Source organism: Penaeus monodon, chromosome 39 (genome assembly GCF_015228065.2).
Source record: "Penaeus monodon isolate SGIC_2016 chromosome 39, NSTDA_Pmon_1, whole genome shotgun sequence".
NCBI lineage: Eukaryota > Metazoa > Arthropoda > Malacostraca > Decapoda > Penaeidae > Penaeus > Penaeus monodon.
In genome coordinates, this window is record NC_051424.1 from 18,648,833 (window position 1) to 18,661,388 (window position 12,556).

The following is a 12,556-nucleotide window of genomic DNA, read 5'->3' on the forward strand; positions in this document are numbered from 1 at the left end:
ATGTATTAAACGAGACACTGACATAGTACCCCTGAGATCCTCATTTGGAAAACATTAACGCACTAAAAATAATAAGTCAAATATATGTACAAGAAGCAAATAAATAAAAATAATGAAAAAAGGAAATTTTTTTCTAAGGAAAGCCAAGCAAATTTACATGAATACTTAAAATCAATAATGTCAAAATATTCACAGGATTATTCAGGTATTGTGAGATTGGAAGAATCTTTATGTTTATCCCAAATTATTTTTGAAACAATTAACTAATGGCATATAATACTGCGATTTCATTCAGTTTTTTGTAAACGACTCTCCACTGTAAAAACCCACAAGTTTTCACATAAAAACTCCTCCTCAACTCTTGTCGCATTAATGCTATCACATGGTTTCATCCCCAATGATTTCAAAGTGATTAATTAAGAGTCAGAGACATAGATTGATGAATAAATAACCTCTCGAGAGCAAGCTTTGGGGCATCGTCTGCAGAAGCCGCATGTTTATGTCGCTGACTCAGTCATAACAGGTCTGAACGATACATTTAGGGAATTCAGTTGTTTCTCTAATTTTATCAATAACTTTATGGGACATATAATCAAAAGGAATCTAGTTTTCTTCTCATATCATTTTAGTGGATTTGCATTTGTTTCCGAACGCTTAATATGGCAGTCAAATTCAAAGCTTCCCATTGGTCGAGAGTTTGAGGCTTCTCATTGGTCGAAAGATTCCACACTTCTAATTGGCTGCTAGGTTTGAGGTTTTTGATTGGCTGACGGACCCGATCATTACGATTGGCTAACACTGCACCCATCGTCTGCACATGTAAACAAATCCGACCCGGGCTCACATAATCAAAAACATAAGATATCTCTGTAATAAAGAAGCAATATTCACAAGATATAGTACTTACAAATAAATAGACATTTAAGCTATCAAAATCGTCTACAAATAATTATAATAGTTTATATTATTTTCATACCTAAATACTTGAAGTGGATCTGTTTTGCTCCCTTACACTTAAAATATTTCACTCGTGACGAGTTAAAGCCATTAAAAAGCAATTTCAAAATCTTATCCGACAAATAAACTTAAAACCTAGAACAAAATATCTATTAAAAATAATTGAATGACAATGCAAGATAAAAAAAATATATATTTTCTCATAATATCTCCCCTCATAAATTTCTCATGTGGATCCGCTTTGCTGCGAGACGCTTAAAATGGCCGCCAGCTCGGACGCTCCTCATTGGCTGAATTTTCCTCTCAATGGCCGAGCGGAAGACGGGCCGAGGCGACAACCCTCCTAATGCCTCTTCTACACAAGCTGCCACTCTGAAACCTCAAACTCCGCCTTTTTTGGGCAACATTTCCTCATTGGTTTGAATCGGTGAGTATTTTAACTCGCGAAGAATAGGCTTTTTGGGTCTTAAAATTCATGCAATGTTGCCAAATGTGGAAACATTCGATTTGCAAGAGAATTTTTCCGGATTTCTTCATAAAATGTCCTCTTCTAAGAATTCGCGTATATTTAACATCCTCCAGAATGTAGTGGAAGTGATTGTAGATTAAAATTCCCTTCGAAAACAGCCAATTTGTAGGAGAAAAGAGGAAAAATAATGTTGCAATGTAGGCCTAATGATCGACAATAGATGACAAAGAAAACGTTTGCCAATGTCTGGGTAAACTATTGTATTATTGATAAATGATTATAATCATTGGAAAACTCTCGTTTTTATTCGTATATTTCCAAGGAGTCGTTTCTGATTGTACTAAGGCATACTGGTTTTTCCATGTTTTATATTAGTTATTTCCGATTTGTGAAATAAGACGGAATTTAAAAATAAGTTATAAAAAAAGGCTTGGAATTTTTATCAATAACATATGTTATGATTAAAATGAAAACATTCACAGACGCATTATACAAATTAGCCGGTGCCTTTATGTAATTTATTTGCAGATATGAACATATTGTTTTTTCTTTTGTTAAACTGAATTCTGTTTAAGTGAAATTTACTGGAATCCTCTTTATAGCAATATTTTGTTTCCTTTGTTGTTTATAACTTCTTCATGGTCTGTAAGAAATCAGCAGAATATGAAAGGTTGCAGATGAAATGACAGTCTAATTCACTTTTAAAGTAGTGAAGATACTGTTCAATAATTACTTTCAAGTGGTAAGTGGAATATGGTGTTTTTTGTAGTTATTAATCTTTTCCTTATTCTATTTTTACATATTTATCTATGCTTACTAGTTCATCATTTCACCAATATAGTTCAGTAATTCCCAAATTATTATATCTTTTTAGATAAGAGTAAATTGATATGTTAATAGATAATTCCAAATGTATATTAAGGTAAACATTTGTAAGACCTCTGTAGTGCCTTTCAAAACACATTTTTTCCTTGTAATTATTTAGCTGTATTGCTCTCAGAAACCACTTGAAACTTGTTGTAAATTGTGGTTGATAGCCAGAAGGTTTCTGACACACCTGCGTAGTGACACAAGTAATTACCGTGGCCTGCCTGCCTTTTGTGCTAAAGCAAAGACCAGAAAAGCTCAACATCTTATAATCTGGCAAGTTAGAGGCTGTGGACGTCCTTGGGGATTTTTCATCAAATAAGGACAGTCGTAGCAAGCTCTCTCTTGTTATCATACATATTGTGTAGGTTTATTGGCCTTTGCCAAAGTACTGATCGCTTGATTATCACGGCCGTCAGTTGGGTTACGGCAGATGTCTTAAAGAATATTTACCATTCTATAACAGTAGGTTAAATGATGTGAAAATGCACTCTTTTCATAGGTATAATACTATATATCCTTTTATTTGGAATTGAACCCGTATTTTTTTCAATTTGCAAATGTGTGAGGTCATTAGGAGTTCCCTTGCTTTCTTAGTATTCCAAAAGTTATGTGGCTGAGTCTGTTTTGATTGTTTTTTATAATAATTTGATATATTTATATATTATTTCTAGAGATTCTGTTGATATAAGTTTACTCAGTTTATTAAAAAGAAAATAATAACAGTTTTAGTAAGAGAAACCTATGTTTATTGAAAATAAAATCTGCCGTCTGTGTAGTGTAATTGCCTTATTTTTATGGAACTTGTATGTAGTATTTTTGTATGTGATTTTTCACATATCAATATAATGAATATTAAGAAAAAAGAAAGAGATAATCAGAGAGACATAAGGAAAAATCAGTGAATAAATAAGTTTTTTGGTTTTCTCTACATCTTCAGTATAAAATCAGATTAGTTGATGGGCTTGTTGGTATATACTTATGTAAATGTATAAAATCATAAGCTGGAAGTGCTGCATAAACTAGATTTACTATAGATATTATTTTATATATTCTTTAATATGCATGTTTATATTTCTTTTCCTTTTCATTGGATATGCACATTTCTTGTTTATATATATATTTATATCATCTATCTATCTATCTATCTATCTATCTATATCCTCCTCCTCCTCCCCCTCCTCTTTCTTTCATTGCCTTGTCTTTCTTCCCTTACTTCTTCTCCATTTTTGTATTGTTATTATTATTATTATTATTATTATTATTATTATTATTATTATTATTATTATTAATCTTCTTCTTCTCCTTCTTCATCTCTTGCTTCTTCATTTTCTTCATCATCATCATCATCTGCTGCTTCTTCATCATCATTTACCATGATGAATTCAAGATACAGCAAGACAAATTTTAGTCTAAATAGGAATTGATATTTTTATTGTTAGTTTTTATTTATTTGTTTCTTTATTTTTTTATTTCTTTATTTTATTTTATTTTTTCTCACAACAGTATGGTTTAGGATGATGGAGACAATTACTTGTGCGGGGGTGACGTTGGACCTCCCTTCTGAGATGTGTCAAGACATTTCGCTGCTCTTTGAGGTGATCTCTCCTGATACATGGAACAACCACCTCACAGATGAGCACCGGGAAATGCTCATGGTAAGGAAATCACTGCCAGTCAGATAGCAAGGTGATGCATTGGTTCTGTGTGATTATTGTATAGCTTTTATGGGGTATATGTATGTCTATAAAAGGTTGATTTCCAGATCTTTTGTGTGTGTTGTGTATTGCTATTAAGCTGTTGATCCCTTTATTTCACTTCACTTCAGGGCTTCTTACCTGATTTCCCCGAAAATGACCTGGAGGAAAAGACACGTACCTTGGAAATGTTCTTCATGGATCAGAACTTTAGGCATGGCACACCACTACGATTATTCCATGAACAACTGTCAAAGGGCTTCTTCAACCCAGAGATCTCAAAAATGAGAGCTCTGCATAAGAAGATTCTTTACAGGGAATACAGGTATGTTTATCAGTCTCTTTGTTATGGATATTCATTTATGTAAATTCAGAACAATTATTTATATATTATTACGATTTTTATATATTTTTTCCCTTTAGTAACTGCGACAACTAACTATAATAGGTTTGCTGTATATCAAACAGGTACCGCCAGAAGCAATATGTCCACCACACCTTGGAAGAAATCTTAGTGCGCAGAAAAAGAGTGTTGGACATAGTGAGCAACATGCCTCCAGATGACGTGCCAAAGATCCCTCGCCTGCCTCCTTTGGTAATTCATCCTATTGGTTATTCCTTGCTTACACTTACGTTAGCTTTTAAGGAGAATAGAAGAAAAGAAATTAAGGCATTCTTTATATAAGTTATGAATTATAGATAGAGAGGGTTTGATGGTGGATTATACATATGATACCAAGTATTCTGAGCTGCTACAAGAGAAAGACTTTAAAATATAGACTTCTTTACAGCATAACAAGAGAAAAAGCTCCCGGACGTCAATAGAATACAGGACAAAAAAGCGTTATTTTCGTGAGTTAGCAGCTATCAAAGCAGAACTTGGTGATGCAAGTGACTTTTCAGAAGATGAAATTTATCCAGGTAGGGATTTGTATTTGCACAATAATCATTTGTTAAAAGTTTTTGGTTAATCTTTACAGTATGGATGCACTAAGCTAGGATAAATTGAAGATGCCATTATTATAGAGGACAAAAAGTTGTAGTCATTGGTAAAAGAAATAGTCAGCAGACATGAACAGAAACACCACTAATAAAGGAAAAAGATTGCAGAAAAGGTGCCTCTCACAGTGAAAGTCCATCAGGTCTTCCCAAGTTTTATTTCTAACTTGCCATGCATACCAAGGGGAAGAAAGTGTTTTGCTAGGAGGTGTTGGTACCATCAACCCTCCCCTTGGCCAGTTGCTCAGTCATGATAATTTAGATTGTTGCTAAAGTTTGTGAGGTGGAGTTGGGGACTTAGTTTCTGGCGAGTACATACATACTGTAAAGAATTAGCAAGTTTTGTGTTAGATGTAATTTTCTGTGTTAGAATAGCCCATATATTTCTTTAAATTGTGAACTTTGCAGAAGGACCAGGAGCTTCCTTGAATAAAAAGCAACGCCGTCAGCTAGGAGGACTGGAAAGGTTTTCCTTCCTCGTCTGTTGCCTGTCCGGGCCACACATAGTAGTGGCTCCCTGGCACTGGATTTAGAGCTAAAGATTACTCCAACTAGTAATCCATTGGACCTAACAGATGACCATTTTAGGGCAATGCTGACTGCCCACAGACTGCGTCGGAATAAGAGAGAGGTGAGAATATTCTTGCGTGCTTGTTATATTTTACCTGAATTTTTTTTTTAAACCCCAAAAGTTTTTTTGTCTCATACCGGATGTTTAATTATCACATATTTAATTGTTTCAGTCATCTGTTGATTTAGACACAAGGGGCATAACACTCCAAGATGTCATTACAAGAGCTCAGGTGCAGAGCAAGAGACCCCCACAAAGAAATGTAATTTCACCTCTGTTGCTTGAGAAACCAAAGAAAAAGATTAAGGTAAAGAAGGAAGTCTCCTCCCCACAAGTTCCCTCCACTATCCTGACTGACCTCCCTGTCATCCCGAAGACAGAGATTGCAAGTGACTCTGAGTCATCCTCCTCTTCCTCCTCATCCTCCCAAAGGCTCAGAGGACAGATATAAAGGGAGACCCCTGCATTCCTCGGGCTGTAAAAGAAGGGTAAGCCCATAATCAAATTTGCTTATACTTTAAATTTTTATTTGGTGCTGACTTTAAGTGCTCATAGCTATAGTGTTTTTTTCTATTTTTTTTATTTATTATTTTTTTTTATGCCCATTACTTTTGAACATAATTTACAGGATAACAGGAACAAAGAACGTCAAAATAAAGTTAGAACCTGCTGAGACTTCCACACCCCCTGAAGACATAGACATTGGAGGGCTTAGTGTGGAGCCTTTGATCAAGGAAGAACTGAAGGTCGAATTGAAGGAAGAACCAATGGAAGACCAAGTAACGGCTGCAATAGAGACTTCTTCGGAACTCACAGCTGCACTGGAAAGCATTGGGTAGGTCCTCCTTGTTTGGTTGCTTTATTTTTTTACTATTACATGTGCTATATATGAAATAAGTTTGTTAGTTATGAAAGTACTTTTTTGTTTTTTTAAAAACGAATTTTTTTAAATAATGTATAAAATTGCTCATATATATATATATATATACTTCTTAGAAAGAAACAATAGTTTAATGAAGAACTGAAGTATCATTTTTAATTCTTAAAGTTCTTAAGGGGAATGAAAGCTCTGTTTTAAAGGCAAAATAGATATGAAATGTAATTTTTTTTTATCTGTGTTTACAAAATCCTTCTTTATTTTAGGGGTGTATTTCACCCGAGCTAACCCCAAAAACACATATCGCTTCTTTTCTCATAAGGGATATAATTTGTTCCACTGGAGAACAGCGAATGACTCGAGCACAGCTTGAGTCCAGCATAAGAGTCTGGCAGGAGTCTGCCATTTCACCTCTTAATGAATGGTACTCAAATGTACCATCTTGGGTCAACATCCTCCCTCACGATAACTTCCTTGGGACTTTTGCAGTGCGTGACTGTTGCTTTATATATGGTTGTAGAACTTTGCTAAAAAGAAAGTTTTTATTTGCATATACATGTACAAAGACATTTCCATAGGAATGTGCATATATTATATATATATATATATTAAAATATATTATTAATATATTAATATATATATAATATAATTTTTATATATAGGGGTATAATAATAAAATATATAATAGGTGTGTATTAATAATATTATATTATATATGGTGTGTATATATTATATATTTATTATATTTTAAATATATATATATATAATATTTATTTATAAATTTTTATATATATATATAGGTTTTATATATTTTATAATATATATTATTATATATAGGTGTATACATATTATATATATATTAGGGGGTTTTTTAAAAAAAAAAATATTAAATTTATATATTAAAATTATATATATATATATTTTTTATATTTCTTTTATATAAAATTTAAAAGATTATTTATATCATAATTATATAATATTATTATATAATATATTATTTTTATATTATATTATATATATTATATTATTATTATAATTTTATATTATTATATATATTTATTTATATATATTTATTATATATATTATATATATATATATATTGTTTTTATATATTATTTATATATTAATATACATAATATATATATATATATTATATATATATTATTTATTAAAATATCTTTAGGTGTTTTTTATAATTTTATATATAAAATTTTTATATTATTTTATATAATTTATATTTAAAAAATTAAAATATTTATATATATTTATATATACCTTTTTTTATTACCTTATATATATATTCCCCATATATATATATATATAATTATATATTTTATATATTATATATATGTGTGTGTGTTATTATATATAGGTGGAATATTATAATAGGGGTAAAATATATATATTAGGTTTTAATTTTATATATTTTATAAAAGGTGTATATTTTTAAAATATTATAGGTGTTATATATATTAGGTGTATATATATAAAAAGGTGTATTATAAAATAAAAGGTTATATATATATTAGGTTATTTTATATATTTTATAGGGATATAATATAATATTTATATAGGTAATTTTTAATATGGGTAAAAAATATATATTTTTATATATTATAAAGGAATATATTATATATTTTAATATATGGGAAAATATATATAATTTTTATATATTATATATAATTTATATATATATATATATTATAAAATAGGTATATAATATTTTATAGGTATATATATATATATAGGTATATATATTATAAAAGGGAATATTATATATATAGGTTATATATTTTATATATATATATATATATATATATATAGGTATATTATAAAAATAAGGTATATATATTATTTAGGGATATAGATATATTAGGTATATAGATATATATATATAGGGATATAGGGTATATATATAAAAGGTATAAAAGATGATAGATAGATAGATAGATAGATAGATAATAGATAATAGAAAAGATAGATATTATATATATACAATATTTATAAATATATATATATAAAATTTATATTTTATAAAATATATTTTTATAGGTATAATAATATATATATATTTTATATATATATATATATATATTATATATACTATATAAAAATATAGGTATATAATATAATAATGGGATATATATATATATAAAAAATAATATTTTATATATATTATATATATATATATTATTATATAAATTTTATAAGATAATAAAATATATATTTATATATAATTTATAATATATATTTATATATATATATTATATATTATTTTATATTAAATTATATTTTTTTTTATAAATATCTAAAATATATATATATATTATTATAATATAATATATTATTTATTTACATACAATATTAAAATTTTAACCTTATACATCTTATATTATTTTATTTTACATATAACATACAATAAAAAAAAAATACATAAATATATACCCATATACCTATATATATATATTATATTTATATATATAATATATATATATTTTAATAATATTATATTACTTATAAATGCATAATATTATGCAATTTCTCATACATATATTATTATATATATATATATATATATATATATAGTGTATATATATTAATTTAAAATATATATATATCTATATATAATTAATATATATATATGTATGTATGTATGTATTTATATGCATTTTGTATTTTTTATATTTATATATTATATATTATATTAAAATATTATATATATATTTATAACTTACATATATATGCATACTTATTGCTATACTACTATCATACATTAAAATATACTATATACTATACCCAACCCTCCTTACACATCCATACAAACACTACACACACACATACACCCCACACCACACATCCACACCTACAACACCACCACCACAACCACACACACACACACACACACACCCACACACACACCAACCCAATATATAATTTTATATTAAATTATATATTAATTATTATATATATCAACATCCCTATTAATACTATACATACATATATTATACAATTATACATTATATATATAACTATATTTTTATACAATTATTATATACTATATATATAATTATATTATATATATAAAATTTTTATATATATTATATATATATATATAAATATAATATATATATAGTTTATTATATGTATATATATATATATATAATATATATATATTACATATATATATGATTAAAATATAAATATATATATTAAAATATACATGTTATATATATATATAAAATAAAATTTTTTTATATATATTATAATTATATAATTTTTATGTTAATTTTTTATATTATTAGATTATATATTATATATTTCTTATTTTTATTTTTAAAATTTTATTTATGTATTTTTTTTTATATTTTTAGTTGTTGTATTTATATAATATATTTATTTATTATATTTATTTATGTTGTGTGTGTGTGTGTGTGTGTGTTGGTTGTGTGTGTTGTGTGGTGTGGTGTGGTGTAGTGTGTGGTTGTGTGTGTGTGTGTGTTTGTTGTGTGTTGTTAAATTTTATTGTATGTGTTTTTGTGTTGTGTTTGTTTTTTTATTTTGTATGTAATGATGTATTGCATATTATGTATGCTTAAAATTATTGTTATATATATATTATATTTTTATATTATAAAAAATTATATTTTTAAACTATAATATATATTATATATATTATTATATAATTTATATATTATAATATATATTATATATAATTTTGTGTGTTTTAAATATATATTAATTTATATAATATATTTATATTTATTATTATCATATTATCTATAAATACATACATACTACATATATATATATTATATATAAAATATATATATATATATATTATAATATTATATACACATAAAATATATAATTATTATATATATATAATATATATGTATGTTGTATATGCATATATATGTATGCATAATATAATGTATATATATATATATATAATATATACATAATCATATTATATATAATATATATACACACACCCCAACCCCACACCCCATATATATTAAAATATATAATTATATAATATATATTATATATTATATATAATTATATATATATATATATATATATATATATATATATATATATTAGGGGATTAGGTTATATATTATATTATTATTATTAAATTTTATATTTAATATATTTATAAAATTTATTTTAAAATATGGTATATTTTTTTGGGATTAAAAATATATATATAATATATATATTTTATATATATATTATAATATATATTTTATTATAAATTTTTATATTATTATATATTTATATAAGTTTTATATATATATTATTATTAAAAATTTATATATATCTATATTTCTATATTTTTATATCTTCTATAATATATTTTTCTTTTATATTTTTATTATATTTATTTTGTCATCTTTATGTTCTTTTTATACTTTATCTTAAATTTTTTTTTTTGTTTTTGTTTATTTTATTTTTCTAAAATCTATTCCCTTTTTTTATATTTTTCTTCTTATAATTTTATTTTATTTTTCTATCTAATTTTATTTTTCTATATATATATTAAATTTTATATATATTATATTTATTTATATCTTTAATTTTTATTTATATTCTTCTTATATATATTTATTAAATTTTTATATATTATAATATATTTATATATTTATTAAAACCAAATTTTAAATATATATATATAAATATATTCTTTTATTTTTTAATATATTATATTTATTTATATATCCCATATTATATTTTATTATATATCATAAAATTTAAATTTTTTAAAATATTTTATATATCTTTTATTTCTTTACTACTATATCTTTATCATTTTTATCTTTACCTATATATAATTTTTCCCTATAATTTTTATTAATTTTTATATAATTATATACCCTTATATATATATAACCCAAATATCTTTATAATTTTAAATAAATATTTTTTATATATATAATTTATATATATATTATATATATTTTTATTCCCCATATTATATATATAACTATTTTATAATATATATATATATATTATATATATATATATATATATATATATTATACCTATATATATATATATATAAAATAATATATATATTATATATATAATATATTATAAAATATATTATATATATAAAATCCCATTATTATTATTATTTTATTATTTATTATAGATATTTTAAACCCATAATATATATTCCCATATTAATAAAAAATTTTAAAATACCCATAAAAAATATTTAAAATACCTATAAAATATAATATACCATATATATAAAATATACCTATATTATATATAATTAATAATATATAATATATATATATAAAATTTTATATATATATACCCCATATATATATAATAATATATATTAAAATAAATATATATATTATCCCCATATATTATATTATATCCCCTTTTTTATATATATAACCTATTATAAATATAACCTTAATATATATATAACCTATATATATTAAAAAACAATAAAATAATATATATATATATTATATATATATATATATATATATATAGTTTTAATATATATATTATATAATATATATAATATATTTTTTTAAAATATATATTTATAATATAACCTAATTTTTAAAATATAATAATTTAAAATTTTATATATATATATAATATATATATATATATGGTATTATTTATAGGTATATATATAATTTGGTTTTATATAATTATATATATATATTATATATTTATAATATATAATATAATACCTATTATTATTATATACACATATATAAATATAATATATATATAAAATAATATATTATATTATATATTTTTATTTATATATATAAAAACATTTTTATATATATATATTATTATATTTTTTTTTTATTTTAATTTTTATATTTTTATATATATTTAATATATATATTTTTTAATTTTATATATAAACCCTTTTTTAAAAATATAATATATATTAAAAAAAAAAAAAAAAATTTTTTTTTTTTTTTTTTTTTTTAAAAATAAAAAAAAAAAAAAAAAAAATATATATTTAAAATTTTATAAATTTAATAAAATATATATATATATAATATTTTTTACACCCCTATATATAAATATATATATACTTTTTTATATATTTTTATAATTATATATATTTTTTT

At 23.4% G+C, this 12,556-nt stretch overlaps 3 protein-coding genes across 4 annotated transcripts in view; 2 read left to right on the forward strand and 1 right to left on the reverse strand.

The window, feature by feature from the left end:
- LOC119597251 (fukutin-like) overlaps positions 1–665 on the reverse strand; it is a 5,541-nt gene extending 4,876 nt beyond the window's left edge. Inside the window, exon 1 of the mRNA XM_037946785.1 lies at positions 453–665. The gene's annotated coding sequence lies outside the window, so the exon portion shown is untranslated. The remainder of the gene's footprint in view (positions 1–452) is intronic.
- Positions 666–1,217: 552 nt separating this feature from the next.
- On the forward strand, positions 1,218–6,007 carry LOC119597321 (nuclear factor related to kappa-B-binding protein-like). Of its 2 annotated transcripts, none has more exons than XM_037946868.1 (7): positions 1,218–1,384; positions 3,800–3,951; positions 4,122–4,315; positions 4,459–4,585; positions 4,782–4,911; positions 5,398–5,620; positions 5,733–6,007. In XM_037946868.1, exons 2-6 carry the CDS (start codon positions 3,811–3,813, stop codon positions 5,520–5,522), a joined length of 717 nt encoding a protein of 238 aa, XP_037802796.1. In that variant the 5' UTR covers positions 1,218–1,384; positions 3,800–3,810; the 3' UTR covers positions 5,523–5,620; positions 5,733–6,007. The 2 variants fall into 2 exon arrangements, with proteins under 2 accessions (XP_037802796.1, XP_037802797.1); XM_037946869.1 differs by lacking the exon at positions 1,218–1,384 and adding an exon at positions 2,021–2,168.
- Positions 6,008–6,717: 710 nt separating this feature from the next.
- The window catches only part of LOC119597322 (nuclear factor related to kappa-B-binding protein-like), a gene marked incomplete in the record, with an annotated part of 59,298 nt that continues 53,459 nt past the window's right edge, over positions 6,718–12,556 (forward strand). Inside the window, 1 exon segment of the mRNA XM_037946870.1 lies at positions 6,718–6,897. Coding sequence (XP_037802798.1) covers positions 6,791–6,897 — 107 coding nt within the window.

Excerpts from the sequence above, each read along its gene's own strand:
- LOC119597321 (XM_037946868.1), top strand. The coding sequence starts at position 3,811 with ATGATGGAGACAATTACTTGTGCGGGGGTGACGTTGGACCTCCCTTCT. Across the intron at positions 4,316-4,458 it reads ATTCTTTACAGGGAATACAG|GTACCGCCAGAAGCAATATG; the intron begins GTATGTTTATCA and ends TATATCAAACAG. Across the intron at positions 4,586-4,781 it reads TCCCTCGCCTGCCTCCTTTG|CATAACAAGAGAAAAAGCTC; the intron begins GTAATTCATCCT and ends ACTTCTTTACAG.